At 41.9% G+C, this 22,590-nt stretch overlaps 2 protein-coding genes across 2 annotated transcripts; both read left to right on the top strand.

Moving 5' to 3' along the window:
* Window positions 1–1,525: 1,525 nt before the first annotated feature.
* Window positions 1,526–4,346, top strand: LOC134569269 (uncharacterized). Its single transcript, XM_063428183.1, has 2 exons — window positions 1,526–2,726; window positions 3,694–4,346. The coding sequence occupies exons 1-2, from the start codon at window positions 1,562–1,564 to the stop codon at window positions 4,344–4,346; spliced, it is 1,818 nt and encodes a 605-aa protein (XP_063284253.1). The 5' UTR covers window positions 1,526–1,561.
* A 5,296-nt stretch (window positions 4,347–9,642) lies between these two features.
* Window positions 9,643–11,406, top strand: LOC134569270 (oocyte zinc finger protein XlCOF7.1-like). Its single transcript, XM_063428184.1, has one exon. It carries the CDS (start codon window positions 9,643–9,645, stop codon window positions 11,284–11,286), a length of 1,644 nt encoding a protein of 547 aa, XP_063284254.1. The 3' UTR covers window positions 11,287–11,406.
* Window positions 11,407–22,590: the final 11,184 nt, after the last annotated feature.

Genomic DNA, 22,590 nt, shown 5'->3' on the forward strand with positions numbered 1-22,590 from the left:
CTTTGAAATGTAAATACCATTTTAGCTTTGCTCCAGTATCATACCCAAAGGAAGGACAAAAACATTCATATTTACCCCACAGAATAATAATAAAGCCTAATTTTTATTATATTTGGAATGGGACAAGCCCAGTCTTTTAATTAAGCCTAAACATGAGTTGCACAACTTAAACCGTGTGACAGGAATTGTGATGTCTGTCCTATTGGATCGCAGGTGGGGCGTGCAACATGTCTATGAAATGGGAAAACAATAACAAATTCATAGAGGCAATTATTATTTCTGTGGCAGGTACAGTAGAGGAGATAAAACCAAAAAGTTTATATTTGGCTTGCTGTTTCTGGAACAAAGGAGGTGGTCACTTGGAATCACTATAGGTACGCCCCTGGGTGGGGTGTGATAATTCCACAGGGTATATCTCCTGTGAACCTGAAGGGTGGTTTGTACTTGCTTGGGGCCAAGATCTAATTTTGAGTGAGTCACCATCATCCTTCCTTGCCAGAGACCCCCTGGACAGAAGTTGTACTTTGAAAAACCTAAGTATTTTATCCTTTTTGTTTTTATCTGTTATTGGTGTAAATAATTTGTTTACCATATATTTGTATATGCACTGTGACTAATTTTGCTCATAATAAACATTCATTTATTAAGTTCTACCTTTGTCTGGTTAAGAATCACGTTACCTGAAGAGACTAGTTAGTATTTTTGTAATTACATAGATATTGTGCTAAGTAATATTTGGTGGGTTTTATTGTTGATTTACCTGGGGGACCAAGGCACCCCATTTATAAATTGTCTTGGTGGTGGCAGCGTTAAAATAGTAATAGTTATATTATTATGTTTAAGTGTGGGTGGTGTTAAAAAGGGGTATTTTGTCATTATTTCCGGTCTAGTGCAGACAAATAGTGTACTTTAACCTTTTCACCACCACAACTACGTCACGCACACTCTTGGAGTAGGGTGCGTTCGTGACAAATTGGTGGCATAGCGGTGGGATAACTAAAAGATTTTTCATCTTTTTATACCAGATTTTAGTGTTGCTGGATTTGTTGGTTAATCCAGGCACTAAAAGAAATTGTGTCTCAATTTCCAAAGGCTGAACTCAGTGCATATATAATATATTTACACCTCAACAGTCCCCCCCTTCTCTGTTTTTTCTTTGCTATCTTTTATTTACCAAATGGAGTACCAGGCGCAGTCCAAGGCAGTGCTAGACCAGCTTTGCCGGGAGAGATCTATCCCCTGTCGGGGAAAAACAAAAGAGGAACTATTACAAGCACTGGTGGACTATGATATGCAACAAGCGGTGCAAAATGATGCCTCAAACACTGCAGAGGAGATACCTGCAGCTTTTGTCAATGATGTACCGAGATCTGGAGATCCTTTGGATTTGTACTTGCAAACTGTGTTGAAATATGTGGACTCAGCAGATACAAACCAAAAACTGCAGCTTATCCTTAAATATCAGGAGGGTGAGAGAGAGCGCCAAGCTGAGAGAGAGCGCCAAGCTGAGAGGGAGAGAGAGGCTGCAGAGCGACAAGCTGCCAGAGAGCATGAGCTAAAAATGGCTGAGTTAGAGAGGTTGACTGCCTCCCCTATAAGTATTAATTCCAGAGACTCTTCTGCACCCAAACCACGTGCAGAGAATTTTCCAACTTTGGACAAAGATGGTGATTTGGATGTTTTCCTGCGCAGTTTTGAAAAAGTTTGCAGGCAGTTCCAGCTACCAAAGGACCAGTGGGCAAAATACCTCACCCCTGGTCTCAGAGGTCCTGCACTGGAAGTATTTGCTACGCTTCCAGCAGAATTTGACCAGGACTATGATGTGATTAAGGCTGCCTTGCAAAAACGGTACAACCTTACTCCTGAGGTGTACCGAAAGAAATTCAGGACTTTGCAAAAGCATCCCACAGAAAGTTATGCAGCAGTGGTGGGGCACCTGGCGACAGCATTCCGACAGTGGACTACAGGGCTGGAGATTACCACTTTGGAAAGTTTGCAAGACTTGTTAATAAAGGAACAGTTTTTGCAGCTCTGCCCAGCCGATGTACAGGAATGGTTGCTGGACCGGAACCCCAAAACTGCATTGGAGGCGGGTGAGCTGGCAGATTTCCACACTGCCAATCGAGCAACAGTGGACCGGAGCAGAGGTTTTGCCAAGGGAGCATCCAGCTGGAGGACCACACCACCACGACTCCCCATCACCAGGCCTAGCGGGCCATCTTTTGTTTCAGCTCCTACCTCAGGGAGAGGGGGAACTAGTGTCATGTCTGCACAAGGAGACAGTCGCAGATGTTTTATTTGCAACCAAGTGGGGCACATTAGTGTTGCTTGCCCTGGGAAACGGCAGCCAGCATCATCAGCTGGGGAGGGACGCTCCTCGGAACCAACGTCCTCTGTGTTGTTTGTAACCAGATCAGAGGGCAGCAACAATGTGAATCTGCAACCTGTGACAGTCGGAGGAGAGGTAACTGTGGGACTCAGGGACACTGGGGCAGATGTGACTCTTGTGCATCCAGCGCTAGTGCGCTCTGAGGACTTAATTCCTGGCAAGACTCTAGCAGTTAAAGGAATTGGGGGGATACGGCTTGTAGTGCCAATGGCACGAGTTTATTTGGATTGGGGAGCGGGGAAGGGTTTCAGAAATGTGGGGGTAGATGAGAATATCCCTGCAAATGTATTACTTGGTACTGACTTAGGTAGATTGTTATCCCAGTATGTGCCTGAAAGTAATGTGTGTTTTAAACCCAAGCCTCATAGGGGCCCTACTGTGCAGAGGGCAATATGTAAAAGTGTACATAGACTACCTTGCTGGGAGGGAGGGCAGAATGAGCATGTGTGCCAGGCTGTGCCAGAACCAGAGGTGTCTGTGGTAACAGGTGAAAGTTTGCCAGGGCAACTTCTCTGGGAGGGAGGGCAGAAGGTGTGTCAATCTGTGCCAGAACCAGGGGTGTCCGTGGAAACTTGTGAAAATGTATGCAGACAATTGTGCTGGGAGGGAGGGCAGAATGAGCATGTGTGCCAGGCTGTGCCAGAACCAGAGGTGTCTGTGGTACCAGGGGAAAGTTTGCCAGGGCAACTTCTCTGGGAGGGAGGGCAGAAGGTGTGTCAATCTGTGCCAGAACCAGGGGTGTCCGTGGAAACTTGTGAAAATGTATGCAGACAATTGTGCTGGGAGGGAGGGCAGAATGAGCATGTGTGCCAGGCTGTGCCAGAACCAGAGGTGTCTGTGGTAAAGTTTGCCAGGGCAACTTTACTGGGAGGGAGGGCAGAATGGGTGTCAATCTGTGCCAGAACCAGGGGTGTCCATGGAAACATGTGAAGGTGTATGCCAGCAATTGTGCTGGGAGCGAGGGCAGAATGAGCATGCATGCCAGTCCAGGCCAGACATAAGAGTGCCTGCAATACCATGTGTGAGTGGGCAAAAACCACTGCAAGGGGAGGCAGGGCTAGATGAGCGTGTGTGCCTATCTGTGTCAGAGCCAGGGTTGTTTGAGATGCCATGTGAAAACATAAGTGGATCAAACCACTGGGAGTCAGGGCAGGATGAGTTGATATGTTCCCCTGTATGTCAGTCAGGAGTATGTCAGGTGCCAGAACAAGGAGAAAGTGAGGGACTATGTGAGATTGTGGGAGGATGGCCTGGCTGGGAGAGGAAATTATGTGAGTGTGTACCACATTATGTGCCTGACCAAGGGGTGTCAAAGGTGTCATGTGACAATGTGCAGGAAGAGAATTCTAGGGACAGAGGGCTGAATGAATATGTGTGCCAATGTGTGCCTGAAGCAAATGTATCAGATGGGCTGTGTGAAAGTATGGAGGGAACCAGGAACCTTGTCAGCTTATCACAATCACATCTCACACATACACCCAAGCCGGCTCAGGAGAAGGAATCTGTCTCTAAGCAACTTTTTGATTCTGAACCAAGGGTTCAGAGTCAAAAAGGGCAACAAGCCCTGCAGGCAGACCACAAACTAAAAAAGATAAGGAGTGTGGATACATTGCAGGTACCCTGGGAGTGTCCTCTGTCTCATCTTTTGTGTGCTTACAGGGGAGTACTGCAGAAATTGGTTGGTTTCTTCCCTTTAGAGCTACTACATGGGCGCAGTGGGTGCGGCCCAAGAGAGGTGACCAGAGCGCAGTGTGAGATGGAACCAGGAAAATCAGGGATGTGTGGTGTGGATATGGCTGTTCAATGGCTTAGGGACAAAGGGCAAGCCTTTTTGGGGGAGGTGTGCGAACACATGAGGGCTACCCCATTCATGGAGAACCAGAGTTATGAAAAAGATGAGTGTATGAGGTGGAGGCAAAAAGGAACAAGTGTTGATACGCAAGGTAGAGGCATGTGAGCCTTCTCCCATTGCGTCTCTTATTTGGGGGAGGTGTCACGGCAAGGGTGCATAACTTTGTATTACATTATGAAATATTATCCTTTAATGCCATTTGTGTAGTAAATGGCACAAAAGGATGCTATTGCTGAGGTCAACAGGGGTTACATCTTTGAAGCTGGGACCCCCACAGAGGTTGGATGACAGAAGGGGAAGTGTGGATGGCATGGCAAGGTTCAAAGGGTTTTACTAATATGGATGTGAAGTAATCAAGGCTCTGCAAGGTGTGAGGTTCTACACTTGGGAAAAGTCTGAATGTCTCTTCATCCATTTGGCCTGTACCATTAAGTGCTGAGTGAAACTCTTTGAAATGTAAATACCATTTTAGCTTTGCTCCAGTATCATACCCAAAGGAAGGACAAAAACATTCATATTTACCCCACAGAATAATAATAAAGCCTAATTTTTATTATATTTGGAATGGGACAAGCCCAGTCTTTTAATTAAGCCTAAACATGAGTTGCACAACTTAAACCGTGTGACAGGAATTGTGATGTCTGTCCTATTGGATCGCAGGTGGGGCGTGCAACATGTCTATGGAATGGGAAAACAATAACAAATTCATAGAGGCAATTATTATTTCTGTGGCAGGTACAGTAGAGGAGATAAAACCAAAAAGTTTATATTTGGCTTGCTGTTTCTGGAACAAAGGAGGTGGTCACTTGGAATCACTATAGGTACGCCCCTGGGTGGGGTGTGATAATTCCACAGGGTATATCTCCTGTGAACCTGAAGGGTGGTTTGTACTTGCTTGGGGCCAAGATCTAATTTTGAGTGAGTCACCATCATCCTTCCTTGCCAGAGACCCCCTGGACAGAAGTTGTACTTTGAAAAACCTAAGTGAGTAATTAGGACTTGTGTATTTTATCCTTTTTGTTTTTATCTGTTATTGGTGTAAATAATTTGTTTACCATATATTTGTATATGCACTGTGACTAATTTTGCTCATAATAAACATTCATTTATTAAGTTCTACCTTTGTCTGGTTAAGAATCACGTTACCTGAAGAGACTAGTTAGTATTTTTGTAATTACATAGATATTGTGCTAAGTAATATTTGGTGGGTTTTATTGTTGATTTACCTGGGGGACCAAGGCACCCCATTTATAAATTGTCTTGGTGGTGGCAGCGTTAAAATAGTAATAGTTATATTATTATGTTTAAGTGTGGGTGGTGTTAAAAAGGGGTATTTTGTCATTATTTCCGGTCTAGTGCAGACAAATAGTGTACTTTAACCCTTTCACCACCACAACTACGTCACGCACACTCTTGGAGTAGGGTGCGTTCGTGACACCCGGTGCTCTAGTTCTCTAGTTCCTTCACCCATTCCTCCAGGGGATGCTCTCCCTGGAAGGGCATCCGCAGGGCCACTTGCTTCTGCAACCGCTGCTCTTCACTGGGGAGACTCTCACCCCGCTGGTATTGTACATTATCCAGGGCCTGGTACCAGATGCCTTTCCTTAATGCATCCCGGCCATCCAGGTCCTCCTCCTCGTATAACACTGCTGGTTCCATTCTGTTGCTTTTAGGGTCGCTGTACTGGGACATGCGTTGCCCCCACTTGTAAATCCAAAGAAATGGTGTCTCCTGTAGCTGTCCTTCTGGCTGCAGGAACGATCCCACTTCTGCCACCAATTGTAACGGACGGTTTTGCACACCAGGGGTTAAAACCGTTTAGGCGATATCCCCCCTTTCAGATGAACAGGCACAGCTACTGCAGAACACCAATCCGCCGAACAGGAAACCGTACGAATGCTGTAAACAGCCAAATAGGAAAAACCATAAGAATAGGTTTACACTCCTAGCAGTCAAACTGGAACAGCATACAATAAATCCCCCCAAGAACGAGACAAAGCTCCGTGTTGAGGGTCAAGCAGTGAACAGACAGAGCTGTGGGTTTATTGTTCTTATATACACATTAGTACCACCCACAGGGTTTTGGAACACAACCAATAAACACATACAATACACTCAGACACTCCCACACAATATCCTCCCCTCTGCCTGTGATTCAATTACCTTACACAATGGGTCATTTAATTAGCACAAGCAGAGAAATACAATTTTTCCACATTATTCATAACTTGAAAAGTATGCATCACATTCACATAAAACTTACATTTTCATCAACATACTCCAAATACAATCATATGTCAAAATCATACAAATTGGTCCAGTGGTTCAAAAGATAGATCGTAGTCCTTTGTGACCACAGGAAGCATGGCTTTTCTGCCCAATACCAGTTCCACAGAGTCTTCTATCCTGGAGATAATTAGAAGTAATCCAATTATCTCCAAAGACAGAGGCAAAACTCCATTGAACACATGGCAGTAAAAATACAATAAAATACACAAGGTTACATTTATGACATAAAATACAGACATGCAACATATGCCCAGATAGCTTAGGTTTGAGCGCACATTAATACTGAATGGCGCTCAGACCACAAACACACACAGTTCAATTGCCATGGAGCCAAAGTCTTTTATTACATGAATAGGCTCCATGGCATACCTATCTGGGTTATATGAGTTCATTCAGTAAATCCGAGAATCTACCGAACACCCGGCAGAAAAGCATGAATAAGTCTTTTCTGCAGTGAAAAAGATGTCTTTTAACATGGGGCCATAGTCCAAAGGCAGCAGGCGAGCAACCAGGCTTCTCCAATGCAATGTGGCGAGATTGCTCTCGTCACAATATCAGGTGCTCCTTAGACATAGTTCTATTACATTTCTGCATAGCTTTAAATACGGCGTAGCTTTAAATACTGATCGGATACATTGCACCAAAAAATTCAACAATATTAAATACTTGCGAAAAGGATTTTGTAAATACCGTGGGGAACAGGAGAGTTGCCACTTGGTACCAGGCAGAGGCTATTACCAAATTAATTTATTTCCCATAGGTAACTTAACCATATGTAGTATAGTGTAATTCAATTAGACCCTTGTTAACTGCAATGCTACAAGGGGATACATATGTAAGCATAATATAATATTGCCAAGCATTTACTAGTACTTAAAAAAGTAACTTCAGTGCCTTGGCGGTTGAAAGAGTTATACCTGTGAAGATAAATACACTTTTGTTAATTTGAAGTGAGCCTGATACAAAAAGAATCAAAAAAAAAAAAACCCGTTACAAATTACATTTTCTTCTGGGTCAGATATCCTGTCCCTGTTTCATCTTCTGTAGTAAGGTTTAACTGATGCAATATAAATATGCTTTAGTTACTATATAATTCAATTAAGCCCATATAGGTTGTTGGGTTAATAGTAATTATCGATGGAACATTTAAACATTTGATCAGTTCAATAATATATAAGATTGCCAAACCCTTGATTATTCTCAGGAGGTCAGTCTTAATCTTTTTTCGGTGTAACATGCGCACTTCATCACATGTTGTTTTAGTCGAGCTTGTAGACTTAAATTTGAGATCTTTAACTAGTCCCCATTTGTGTAACCGATCTAACCCTTCTGAAGGTGAAGCAGCTATGAGTTTCCCTCCTTTAGTAATGAGAAGTTTAGCTGGATAGTCCCATCTGTAAGGGATATTATGATGATGTAATGATTTAGCAATATCCTTGAAGGGTCTTCTGCCTCATAATGTTTCTGCTGAGAGGTCTGAAAATAGGAGGACGTTTCTATATTTTTCCAGTAAATCTTGATTAGATCTATGTACACGCAGTATCTGTTCCTTTACATGATAGTAATGGAGCCTCATAAGCACATCCTTTGGCGTGGAGGCAGGCAAATGTTGCGGTCGGGGGAGTCTATGTATGCGATCCAAAAGGAACATATTGAGTGGTAAATCCGTCAGGATAGCTTGGAATAACTGTTGTGAAAGCTGTTATATCCTGTGCTCCTACTTCTTCTGATACCCCATGTAATCTAAGATTGTTGCGACTTGATCTATCTTCTACATTCGCAAGTTTTAATTCATGCATAAATAATTTATCTTGTAGAGTATTCAAGCGATCTCCCAAGGTTATATGAGCCACATTTATAACATCTACCTTTTCCTCCAGATGAGATGTCTGAATATCCAGATCCGTAAGATCCTTTTTAAAGTCAGCTATAGCTTCTGTGACTGTGATCTGCATTTTAGTAACTGCTGCATCTAGCATTGCTTGTAAAAGAGTTGGAGTTAGCAAGCTATCTGATTTTTCAGCCGTTTCAATTTGGTCTGTGTCTGGATCAGAACCAACACCATCTTGTGCTTGGATTTCAGAGTGGTTATCAGCGTGTTTGTTTTGTGGCGTCCTGGCTGCAAAGAAGGTCGACTTGTCTTTTTTATTGAATTACCAATAACCAATCATGAGGGACTGATGCCCTTTTTAAGCCCACAACCAAGATGGAGGTTGTGAGCACGTCCTGAGGAAGTCGATTGGCGAAACGCGTTGACGTCACAAAAGGGGGAGGAGCTTGCAGACCACGGAGTCCTGAGGCGTTTGTTCCGGTATACGGCAACACATGTGGAGAATTTCTTGCAGCCGAACAGGGAGAACGCCGGACAGAGCAGCCTGCCACCCCAACACATAAGCTCTTATAGTGAGTTGGCATATAGGTGTCACACTCACCAACAAATCTAGTAAGGGGCTTGTCACCCTATGATTTTTTTTTCCTTTTATTATATTTTATGTATATATGTACCATTTTTTCTGCATGTGGCAGATAATAAATTTGTCATTTTTTTCCTATTGGAATTCTACCATAGCATTCCTTAAAGCGATACTTTGCAACCTGTGAATTACTACCAATAATCTTTCTGTCTCATATATGGTAAAATTGCTCCACTCACTAGCACACATTATTGTCTTTAACCTCCACGGTCTTTTTCGTGTGGTGAGACATTTCGATGCTCGTTTTAATTAAGTTTAGAGCTGGGCTATTACCGAGGACTACGGTCAAAAGGTTGTATTAGACGCGTTTCAGGAGCCCGAGACAGCAGAGCTCTCAGTATGCTGCCATCTCTTCCTACATCTGGTCACGCCCCCAGGATGACCCTCCTTATTGCACAAGATATTCCAATTTTTTGAGTATCACCTATATACACAATTTTGTTAGTGAATGGTTTAATGCACACAAAATGCTTGATTTCTTTGCAAGCACTATGACACCTGATGGCGGTATCTCTTATATATTATGCAAATATTGTCTGTTTTTCTAAGTATAGCAATTTCCTTTAACTCCCAATATATTTCTTTCAGGTGTATTTGTCAGGAGAGGAGACAAGAACAGAAATACATGAAGCAAGGCTATGAAGAAATCTATTAACAGAACCAATTCTAACTCTGAAAAATCAAGCATTTTTTCAGATTCCTGTATGTTCTCAAAGGAGATAGTAAACATAAACCTCACTCACATAGGAGAGAAGCCTTTCTCATGTTCTGTATGTGGAAATGGTTTTGGGCAACATTCAAATCTTGTTAGCCATCAGAGAACTCACACAGGAGAGAAACCGTTCTCATGTTCTGAATGTGAAAAATGTTTTATCACTAAAGCAGTGCTTGTCTGTCATCAGAGAATTCACACAGGAGAGAAGCCTTTCTTATGTAGTAAATGTGGGAAATGTTTTGCCGGGAAAGGAGAACTTGCCCTTCATCAGAGAACTCACACAGGAGCGAAACCATTCTCATGTTCTGAATGTGGAAAAAGTTTTGTCAAAAAGGCACATCTTGTCCGTCATCAGAGAACTCACACAGGAGCGAAACCATTCTCATGTTCTGAATGTGGAAAAAGTTTCTTCATAAATTCAGAGCTTGTCCGTCATCAAAGAACACACACAGGAGAGAAACTGTTCTCATGTTCTGAATGTGAAAAATGTTTTGTCAAAAAGGCACAGCTTGTCCGTCATCAGAGAACTCACACAGGAGAGAAACCATTTTCATGTTCTGTATGTGGAAATAGTTTTGGGCATCATTCAAATCTTGTTAGACATCAGAGAACTCACACAGGAGAGAAGCCTTTCTTATGTAGTAAATGTGGGAAATGTTTTGCTGGGAAAGGAGAACTTGCCCTTCATCAGAGAACTCACACAGGAGCGAAATCATTCTCATGTTCTGAATGTGGAAAAAGTTTCTTCATAAATTCAGAGCTTGTCCGTCATCAGAGAACTCACACAGGAGCGAAACCATTCTCATGTTCTGAATGTGGAAAACGTTTCTTCATAAATTCAGAGCTTGTCTGTCATCAGAGAACTCACACAGGAGAGAAACCATTTTCATGTTCTGAATGTGGAAAATGTTTTTACACAAATGCAGAGCTAGTTCGTCATCAAAGAACACACACAGGAGAGAAACTGTTCTCATGTTCTGAATGTGGAAAATGTTTTGTCACAAATTCACATCTTGTCCGTCATCAGAGAACACACACAGGAGAGAAACCATTCTCATGTTCTGAATGTGAAAAATGTTTTGTCACAAATTCACATCTTGTCCGTCATCAGAGAACACACACAGGAGAGAAACCGTTCACGTGTTCTGAATGTGAAAAATGTTTTGTCACAAATTCACATCTTGTCCGTCATCAGAGAACACACACAGGAGAGAAACCGTTCACATGTTCTGAATGTGAAAAATGTTTTGTCACAAATGCAGAGCTTGTCCGTCATCAGAGAACACACACAGGAGAGAAACCGTTCTCATGTTCTGAATGTGGAAAATGTTTTGGGCATCATTCAAATCTTGTCAGTCATCAAAGAACACACACACGAGAAAAAACATTCTCATGTTCTGAATGTGAAAAATGTTTTGTCACAAATGCAGAGCTAGTTCGTCATCAAAGAACACACACAGGAGAGAAACTGTTCTCATGTTCTGAATGTGAAAAATGTTTTGTCAAAAAGGCACAGCTTGTCTGTCATCAGAGAAAACATACAGGAGAGAAACCGTTCTCATGTTGAGTATGTAGAAATTGGTTTGGGCAACATTCAAGTCTTGTTAGACATCAGAGAACTCACACAAGTGAGGTGATTTTATAATGCATCTATGGATTATTATAGAAATAAAATCTTGAATTGTGATTTTCCTCAGGCTCACACAACAAATAGTAACTTTGATAGTAGCACTCACAATAAATGTATTTACAAATTATTCATACCAAGAATAATATGAACTGGAACTGGAATAGGAGACCAGAGCTCTGACTGAGGAATGCAAATTAGTTTACACTAATTATCCTCTGGGGTCCTTTATTCTTTTCCCAGGACACAATAACCTTGGACATTCCAAGAGAGAGGCTAGTTTCACCAGCCCCCATGTTAATGCAGACTTCAAGCAACAGTTATGTTTACTACTAATTTTCTAGGGTTTTTTTTTTCCTTAAGCCATACAATGCAGCGGAGACTATAACTAATAAATTAGTTGCAAATAATATAATTTCAGAATTCTTTCATACACAGAAACTGAGAGTCTCCACCTAGTCATCTAGTATTAATTATAGGTCATATGTCCATTGTATGTCAATGGTCGACAAATATGGTTCTTGTTCAGATAGATTGAAGACCCATTGTTATTATAACCTTTGACCCAGCATTCCAGGTCAGACTCCCGTGTGTATTAAGAAGGGCCTCTTTCTGAATGCATTCATTTAAACATATATAGTAAAATTCTTTGTGTAAATTATATTTTCCATTCAAGTATAACCATTTTTATAAATACACAAAAACAAGTCCTGCGCTCAAACTCGCATTACTCTTTGGCAGCAGCAACGACCATAGTACACATCAGCCCCAATATGTACAGTAAACCCCCCCCAAAAAAAAAGTTATCTATTTTCATAATGTATGGCTTTAATCCTAGATTGGGTAGAATGGTTATTAAGCCACAACCCTTTTTTACACATATTTTAAAGAATAAAATAGCCTTATCCTCATATGTACGCCTCCTAATTAACTGAATTCTTAGACATATAAAAGCTTTTTGCAAATATATAGTCACCACCAATACTTAACATCAAAAATGAATATTAACTTGAAGTGCATACATATTGCTGTATTGGTACAGACGTGTGCAACGATTTTCTTATTTTTGGATGTTGTGTATGTTTAAATAAATATACATTTTAAGGCTGCAAGACAATCTGATTCGATTATTGGAAATCTGATGTGACAAACATTTCAGGATTAACTAATTTCCTACATTTAATGGTAGAAAAAGCATGGGAAAGATTTAAGTCTGAATTATTACTGGATCAATATCTAAATATTTTGCTGCAATAAGATTACTGTAGAAAAAGTCAAACTGTTCCCTGCAACGAGTGGTAGTACCCTGCTTGATGCAGGAGGAACATATGTTGACTGAATCCATGGTCATCAGCAGGGTAGGACAAGGGAGGGAGCGGGGGCACTTGCCCACAGGTAATTTTCCCTTGGACTGTGACAGTTCAGTCTGAGGGAAAGAAGGAGGGAGGTGATGGGGATGCATTTAGGCTGCCAGGGGTCACAGGGAGCACTGTGAGGCTCCCTACTGAATCCCCAGCAATTTGGTGCCTCTATGCTCAGACCCCGCATCACATGACAGTGATCTTTTCTGAAGTGATCTTGTGTGTGTCAGCCTATTTGTGTGTATCAGTGAGCTTGTGTTTTTATGTCAAATGAGCTTATGTGTATCAATAAGATTGTGCCAGTGAAATTGTGACGGACCGACTGGCACCCCGACTGGGTGCCTCCACCAATTGATGCTCTTACTTACTGCTTACTGAGGACTTCACGTACTCCACCAGACACCATCAGCACCGTAGCCCCTTAGCCGCTGTAGCTTTTCTGTGGTCTTGCCGTCCTCCACCCAACCTGGACACAAAACCAGGATCCAGCTTCCAGTGGGTGAACCTATCCTACTCCAGAGAGTCTAGCAGGAACGGCTCTTATAAGAGCTAGTGATTAGAACCCAGGGGAGTATTGTGATATGGCAGAGCAGATACAGTTGCTCCCCCCCCCCCACACGAGATAAGACTCTATGTTGAGGGTAGGCAGAAACTAATTTTAATGGTGCCATACTTGGCCTTTTATGACCATCCCCATGCAAGGGGGATGCCACATAGACCTTGTGGGGTACTACAGAATAAAGTCACAGACTAATAACAATAGAGTTTAAACGCATGACACTCCCATAGCAAACATACAATCCCTCCCCTCGGCTTGGGAGATAATTGAGTCAGATACTGCATTAACTCTATCCTTAGGCAGAAAAAAAATGTAAATAGGGGGCATGGCCTCACCGCTGGAGAAGACAGACGGAGCGATCAGCTCCTGGCGAAAACTCGCTCATCGCAGCGATTAGAAGAGCTTATCCAGACAAAAAACATCTAAATTAGCAGAAATACACAGCTCAAACCGACGACATTACAAATCATGGCCTTAACATCGCCGGAACGCCACACGCAAGATGGCGCTTGTGGGCACATCACTGGCCTCGAGTTCCGAACAAAGCGACTAAACCACCTGTGACAAACTGCCATTTGCCACTGGGCATTGGAGAGGACTGATTGCCAGCCTCCTGCCACATGCCCCTTTAAAAACAGTGTATGGCCCTTTATAAACAGTTTATGGACATATTGAATCTTTTGGGACATTTTTTCTGCCCTTTAAATCAATGGGAAGGTGTGCCTCTTCCCTTCCCCCTGTCCCATTGTTCTCCAGCAGGGCGTTGTCCCAGGGACACTGCCAAACCATTTGGAACTGGCTCTTTTGTCCCTCCTCGGTCAAAATATGACTTCCACCTACCTCCTGAACCACTTAACCGATTCAAGTGAATTTTGGATATGTTTGTCCCCCAATTATGCTGGTTATAAAAATGTTTTTTTTTTTTTTTTTTTTGTATTGTTGGTGCCCCACAAGGTCCAGTGGGTGGTGTCTATCCTGTAAAATCCTGCATAAAAGCAGCAATTAATGCTCATTGGAGACAGTTCTTCTTGACCCTCAACACGTAGTCTTGTCTCATGATTGGAGGGGACAGCTATACTAACACTGGGGATTGCTATGCTCTGCATACTCCCTTGAACTTTAATCACTTAGCTCTTTTAAGAGCTTGTTACTGATACGCTCTCCTGGTGGAGAGGTCTTCCCCACACGGTCCTGGAGGACAGAAGCTGATCCAGGGGGGACAGAAGACGGCGAGATTCCAGTTAAGCTACGGCGGTTGTGGAGTCTGCAGTGGTTGTGGTGTCCGGTGTGGTCCTTGGCGCAAGCTAGGAAGCGGCCATCAACGGAAGGTACTCGGTCGGAGTACGGGGAGTTACGTTACACCACCATCTCACCAAAAGCTACTCCTGCCACTGACTCCTCAATCCAAAAAATGCTGATTGAATTACGACCATCACTACAAGCAGACTTCGCAAAATTGGAAAAAGACATTAGAACAGAAGTAAGAAGCTTAGGAGAATGCACAGATTACTTAGAAACAAAAACTGAAGAAATAATCTCGGCGCATAACCATGTGGCCTCAGCCTATGAAACAATGGATGCTAAAATAGACTCCATACTTAACAAACTGGCAGAGTTAGCCCGACAGACCTGGGGACATATGCAAGAACACTCTTCCAAACACTGCTCCCAAATATCCCAGCTTCTGCTCTACTACTAGATAGGATTCACAGACTATCCAGGCCCTACCATCCACGGTCCAGCGAGACACCTTCACAAGGGTTCATTATTACACCACGAAAGAAGAAATCATGCAAGCAGCCAGGAAAATGCAATTGCTCCCAGGTGAATACAACAAGATCCACTATATACAGACCTGTCAGTGGCCACGTTGGTGACAAGAAGGACTTTCATATCAATTACAAAAGCGCTACGCACAAAGAATGTCCCGTACAAATGGGGGTTTCCAACACGACTCATAGTATGACGCAAAGGCACAGAACATCCTCTACTCACCCCCAAAGATGGAGAAAAACTAGTAGCTGAATGGAAAATAAACGTTGACGAAAACTCCAAGTCCCCAAATCAGAGACATTCATCCAAATCACCAACTAAGCTGTCTCACACATGGCTCACTGCAGCCACAGCTAAGTGAAAATATAATACTTGATGGTTGTAGATTACCAATGCCTTGATATTGTCAAAACCATAAATATTCTATATACATAGGATCTTGTACCATTATGATTAGTATGCATTGTTATAACTGAAGTTCAGTAGCCATGCTAGTTAATCATTGAGCCACCATTCTAGTACCATCACACATGGTACCAAACCATAGGCACGTAAGGTATCAGCCGAGTTAAACTCGGTCGGGGATCTCCCCTATACAATATGTGATAACCTTGTACGGAGGCCAAATAAGGGTTCTCCCCCATGTAGGCTTTACAGCCTGTTAACCGTTTCATGACCAAGTCTCACCCTGGAGACATAATTGTTGTATATGTTTTTTTTTATGTTATATGTTTTCCCCCTTCCTACAAGTTCCCTCCCCCCTCAAAGACAAACTACTCTTGAAAAAAAACCTCAACGAATTGCACAAAAAAAATTATACTCCTGTGTACCACATGCATCCTTCACAACCTATAGAAAAAAAGGACAACCAATATGCCTTTACATGCACTCAACATAGACAAGAGACACGACACACCAATACTATGTTGCTTAACATTTTCTTCCTAACTGCCAAGGGCCTAAATTCATCCCACAAACGGAGACTAGCCCTGATGGCGGCAAAAAAACACAACGCACATATAGCACTAATTCAGGAGACACATTTCCAAAAAAGACACCAAAATGTGTAGATCTAAAAAATTAATTAGGGTTTTGCTGTATTCCCATGTTAGGATAATCCCCTTATCATTAATGTTAAGATAATTAAACATTTTTTTTAGGGAGTCTTCTGTTCCTTCCCAACTTAAGAACATATCATCGATATATTGGAAGTAGGACACCAAGTTTGCCCTCCACCCATGCCCCCTCAGGACGGCATATGTTCATTTAGGGAAAAAAAAATTATCTTAACGTTAATGATACGGGCATTATCCTAACATGGGAATACAGCAAAACCCTTATTAATTTTTTAGATCTACAAATTTTCATACGAGACAATAAAGTAAATACAAAAAACATTTAAAAAAAAAAAAAAAAAAAAAAAGTCTGTAGCAACAAAATAGATATCTCTAGCTGCCACCATAAGCCCTGGTTACATGGGCTTCCTAAAAGTCAGTTTCTCCGCCTAAGAAGAAATTGCTCAAATCTACAAGATTTTGATGAACAATCTACCATACTAAAAAATAAATTCATCAAAAAGAAATATCAAGAGAAACATTAGATGATAAGATAACAACAATTACAAATAGTAATAGATCTGAACTTCTAGAATATAAAAAGAGAAATACTGACAACCCTATCTCATTACCAATTGTCTTTGATTTTAATAATACAAATAGTATGGTAAGAAAAATTGTAAACAAGCATTGGTATATACTAAAACAAGATGAGATTTTAAAAAACATTATCACAGATAAACCTAATATTGTTTTTAGGGGGGGTCGCCATATTTTAAATGCATAATTACAAATAATTTTACAAAAATCCATACCCCTCAACATTTTTTATCCATACTCTATACATATTTTTTCATATCACTATTTATTTCATTAATCATTATCATAATATGTTTAATATTATCTTATATTGATATGAAGAGTCCATCTTTTTATTAATATCAAGTTTTATATAAATATTTTTTTACCAACAACCTTTCTTCTCTTTTACTAGCTTTTAATAGTAGTAATCATTCTCTATTTAACACCAAACTTCCGGTTGTATTTATACAATAAGAAGTATCCATTTAATATTAAACATTTAACTACCTATTAGCATAGAGACTTATAGTCTCATATACCACAACAATCCTACATTATAACTTTAAGCAAATAACTAAATAGAGAGGATAAAGAGTATTATACCGTAGGTCCGCTCACGTGATGCGGAAGTTAAATATGCCCTTCCATATACTGTGTGGGACACTGCCAAACGTAATATGGAGGGCTGCTTTCATATTCCCGTTCCCACCTATTTGCAGACATGAGCAATCAGGGGAGGCTCGTACACACATGCGCACAAGATCCTCTCCCGAACCCGGAAATGGTCTAACATGTCAGGTGATACGGACGTGTTACCGATCGTCACATGACATGTTAAAACCCATTATAACTTTGAATATGAGCCTCGTTTTTACATAAGAAGTTAATTACCATGAAATAGGAACAATACAGTTTTATCTTATGTATGTATATATCATTATGATGTTTTTATAAAAACATGTGGTCATAGACCCGCCCACATGATGTAATTTTGGCGCAAAATTCAATCAATGTTACCATCACTTGTCTCCTATATAAAATATAGGATGCCAGGTTAACTGTTTTACCTATTTTTATCTACTTGAAAAAGCCTTGCAAGGCGAAATGCATTGTAGATTATTTTATATATATCTTTGTACCAATAAATTATTTTTTAATACCTTTTATACCTGGCATCCTGATCTTATCATTCCAAGTGAGAACCAAAGAATCCTAGGTGGGGGTTATACACCAGCGCCCATTCATCGAGCAGTTAAAGGACCACTCTAGGCACCACTAAACTACCTGATTTAACAGCCCTATTCTATACCTGACTACTCAGTGCCCCTCTGAACCCCACTTTTAACTTTTAAATTCTATTCTAAATACCCCTTTTACTTACCTTCTTTGTAGCGCTACGTCACCGATAGTCGACACCTCCCGCGCAGTCATCGGGTCTGCTGACTGTTTTCCCCGCTGTCCGCCAATGAATTTCCTCTCATAGGAAATCATTGCGGCCATAAAGCGCATGCGCGTCCAGCGCAGCGCTCAGCCAATGAAAATCTTCTAATAGAGATTCATTGACTTCAATGAATCTCAATGGGAAGAATTTCTATGCACACCGCGCATGTGCGCGGTGTGCGCGTTCACGAGCGGCGAACTGAGTGACATCTCAGTTCACCGCCCACTGCCCTCCCTTAGCCCACCTCCCATTCCTGTAGCCCCAGTTTTCTATCAGATTCAGATACCTTCTGAATCTGATAGAACACCAACTCTCACTACCCTGCGCCAGCCAAGGAAACCAGCATCAATAGTAAATATCTAATTAAATATAAATTAAATTATATTACTATACAGGGAGTGCAGAATTATTAGGCAAGTTGTATTTTTGAGGATTCATTTTATTATTGAACAACAACCATGTTCTCAATGAACCCAAAAAACTCATTAATATCAAAGCTGAATATTTTTGGAAGTAGTTTTTAGTTTGTTTTTAGTTATAGCTATTTTAGGGGGATATCTGTGTGTGCAGGTGACTATTACTGTGCATAATTATTAGGCAACTTAACAAAAAACAAATATATACCCATTTCAATTATTTATTTGTACCAGTGAAACCAATATAACATCTCAACATTCACAAATATACATTTCTGACATTCAAAAACAAAACAAAAACAAATCAGTGACCAATATAGCCACCTTTCTTTGCAAGGACACTCAAAAGCCTGCCATCAATGGATTCTGTCAGTGTTTTGATCTGTTCACCATCAACATTGTGTGCAGCAGCAACCACAGCCTCCCAGACACTGTTCAGAGAGGTGTACTGTTTTCCCTCCTTGTAAATCTCACATTTGATGATGGACCACAGGTTCTCAATGGGGTTCAGATCAGGTGAACAAGGAGGCCATGTCATTAGATTTTCTTCTTTTATACCCTTTCTTGCCAGCCACGCTGTGGAGTACTTGGACGTGTGTGATGGAGCATTGTCCTGCATGAAAATCATGTTTTTCTTGAAGGATGCAGACTTCTTCCTGTACCACTGCTTGAAGAAGGTGTCTTCCAGAAACTGGCAGTAGGACTGGGAGTTGAGCTTGACTCCATCCTCAACCCGAAAAGGCCCCACAAGCTCATCTTTGATGATACCAGCCCAAACCAGTACTCCACCTCCACCTTGCTGGCGTCTGAGTCGGACTGGAGCTCTCTGCCCTTTACCAATCCATCCATCTGGTCCATCAAGACTCACTCTCATTTCATCAGTCCATAAAACCTTAGAAAAATCAGTCTTGAGATATTTCTTGGCCCAGTCTTGACGTTTCAGCTTGTGTGTCTTGTTCAGTGGTGGTCGTCTTTCAGCCTTTCTTACCTTGGCCATGTCTCTGAGTATTGCACACCTTGTGCTTTCGGGCACTCCAGTGATGTTGCAGCTCTGAAATATGGCCAAACTGGTGGCAAGTGGCATCTTGGCAGCTGCACGCTTGACTTTTCTCAGTTCATGGGCAGTTATTTTGCGCCTTGGTTTCTCCACACGCTTCTTGCGACCCTGTTGACTATTTTGAATGAAACGCTTGATTGTTCGATGATCACGCTTCAGAAGCTTTGCAATTTTAAGAGTGCTGCATCCCTCTGCAAGATATCTCACTATTTTTGACTTTTCTGAGCCTGTCAAGTCCTTCTTTTGACCCATTTTGCCAAAGGAAAGGAAGTTGCCTAATAATTATGCACACCTGATATAGGGTGTTGATGTCATTAGACCACACCCCTTCTCATTACAGAGATGCACATCACCTAATATGCTTAATTGGTAGTAGGCTTTCGAGCCTATACAGCTTGGAGTAAGACAACATGCATAAAGAGGATGATGTGGTCAAAATACTCATTTGCCTAATAATTCTGCACTCCCTGTATATATAGATAGATAGATAGATATTTAGATATATATATATATATATATATAACTGCAATTCCTTTTTCCTTAATATGATGGCAGTACAAGTGGGATGTACTCTTCCCTCAGGCCAAGCATCTGAAAGAAATAATTAATATAAAAAAGGTCCCTCCCCTTACCAGGTATAAGAGGCCCAACCAGCCCAGAGACCTCAGTACGTATCGAGAACACTTCAGTGAACTTCTAAAACACCCAAAAAACTATATACATATATATACATATATAAAGGGGGGGAGTGTTGTACTGCCACGATATTAAGGAAAAAGGAATTTACGGTAAGTAAAATTGCAGTTTTTCCTGGCAAATGGTGGCAGTACAAGTGTGACATATCGAGATCCACACTAAGGGCGGGAAAATAGGCAATAAAATGCAACACCCAGTGCCCAAAAAACTGCGTCAGAGGCAGAGAATAAGTCTAGGTTGCAACGCTCGACAAAAAGTGTTGAAAGAAGACCAGGTAACTGCATTGCAAAGAACTTCCAGAGAAGCACATGCCTTTATTGTGCCAAGAGGCAGTCATAACACTAGCAGAATGAACTTTCAAGGAGGCAGGCAAAGGTAGATTCGAGGAAGAATAAACCAATTTAATACTATCCACCAGCCATCTAGCTAAAGAGGCACTGGAGGAAACTGCCCCACAAAAACACCAAAAGAATTCACAAATAGATGATAGTATGCCATATGAAGACGAACGGTCCAAATGAATTCGTCTAGACCAATCCACATTCAGTTGGCTCCAAACAAATTCCAATGTGGACCCTAAAGGAAGGAAAAAACAGGCTGGTTGATAACCTTGGAGGAGACGACTTTCAAATGACATAAGGGCATAGGGTACATAATCACCTTATCAGGAAGAAGTATAGTAAAGTCAGGAGAGAAAGAAAGGAGAACCACTATCCTCTTAGCTGAAGAAACGACCACAAAAACACAGTTTTCAAGGTTAGAACCTTTAAAGAAGCTGCATCCAAAGGTTCTCAATAGTGATGTCGCAAACCCAAAATTTTCGGTTCGCGAACGGCGAACGCGAACTTCCTCAAATGTTCGCGAACCGCGTGAACCGCCATTGACTTCAATGGGCAGGTGAATTTTAAAACCAACAGGGACTCTTTCTGGCCACAAAAGTGATGGAAAAGTTGTTTCAAGGGGACAAACACCTGGACTGTGGCATGCCGGAGGGGGATCCATGGCAAAACTCCCATGGAAAATTACACAGTTGATGCAGAGTCTGCTTTTAATCCATAAAGGGCAGAAATCACCTAACATTCCTAAATCACAATGGATATGGATTGACACCTGACATATGACATATTGACACCTTGACATATGGATTGACACCTGTCCTCAGAGACCCTGATGCACACGGACACAGGGCAGAATAGGGACTGTTCCCCCTACATAGGGTCACTTGGCAGGTATGGATTGACACCTGTCCTCAGAGACCATGATACACACTGACACAGAGCAGAATAGGGACTGTTCCCCCTACATAGGGTCACTTGGCAGGTATGGATTGACACATGTCCTCAGAGACCCTGATGCACACGGACACAGAGCAGAATAGGGACTATTCCCCCTACATAGGGTCACTTGGCAGGTATGGATTGACACCTGTCCTCAAAGCCCCTGATACACACTGACACAGAGCAGAATAGAGACTGTTCCCCCTACATAGGGTCACTTGGCAGATATGGATTGACACCTGTCCTCAGAGACCATGATACACACTGACACAGAGCAGAATAGAGATTGTTACCCCTACATAGGGTCACTTGGCAGATATTGATTGACACCTGTCCTCAGGGACCCTGATACACACTGACACAGAGCAGAATAGGGACTGTTCCCCCTACATAGGGTCACTTGGCAGATATGGCGTGGTCGTGGGAGAAGGAGGATGACTTTCACCTCTTCCCCTGTTAGATTCCCGTTGGGCTGTGACATCACCCTTATACGCTGTGTAAAGCATACTTTTTAATTTATTTTGCAAATGCTGCATCCTTTCCGACTTGTAATTCGGTAACATTTTCGCCACTGTCTGCTTATACTGGGGGTCTAGTAGCGTGGACACCCAGCACAGGTCGTTCTCCTTCAGCCTTTTTATATGAGGGTCCCTCAACAGGCACGACAGCATGAAAGACCCCATTTGCACAAGGTTGGAGGCCGAGCTACTCATTTCCCGCTCCTCCTCACACAGAGCAGAATAGGGACTGTTCCCCCTACATAGGGTCACTTGGCAGATATGGATTGACACCTGTTCTCAGAGACCATGATACACACTGACACAGAGCAGAATAGAGACTGTTCCCCCTACATAGGGTCACTTGGCAGGTATGGATTGACACCTGTTCTCAGAGACCATGATACACACTGACACAGAGCAGAATAGGGACTGTTCCCCCTACATAGGGTCACTTGGCAGGTATGGATTGACACCTATCCTAAGGATCCATGATACATACTGACACACAGCAGAATAGAGACTGTTAC

This window comes from Pelobates fuscus, chromosome 7, assembly GCF_036172605.1.
Source record: "Pelobates fuscus isolate aPelFus1 chromosome 7, aPelFus1.pri, whole genome shotgun sequence".
In the NCBI taxonomy this organism is placed as follows: domain Eukaryota; kingdom Metazoa; phylum Chordata; class Amphibia; order Anura; family Pelobatidae; genus Pelobates; species Pelobates fuscus.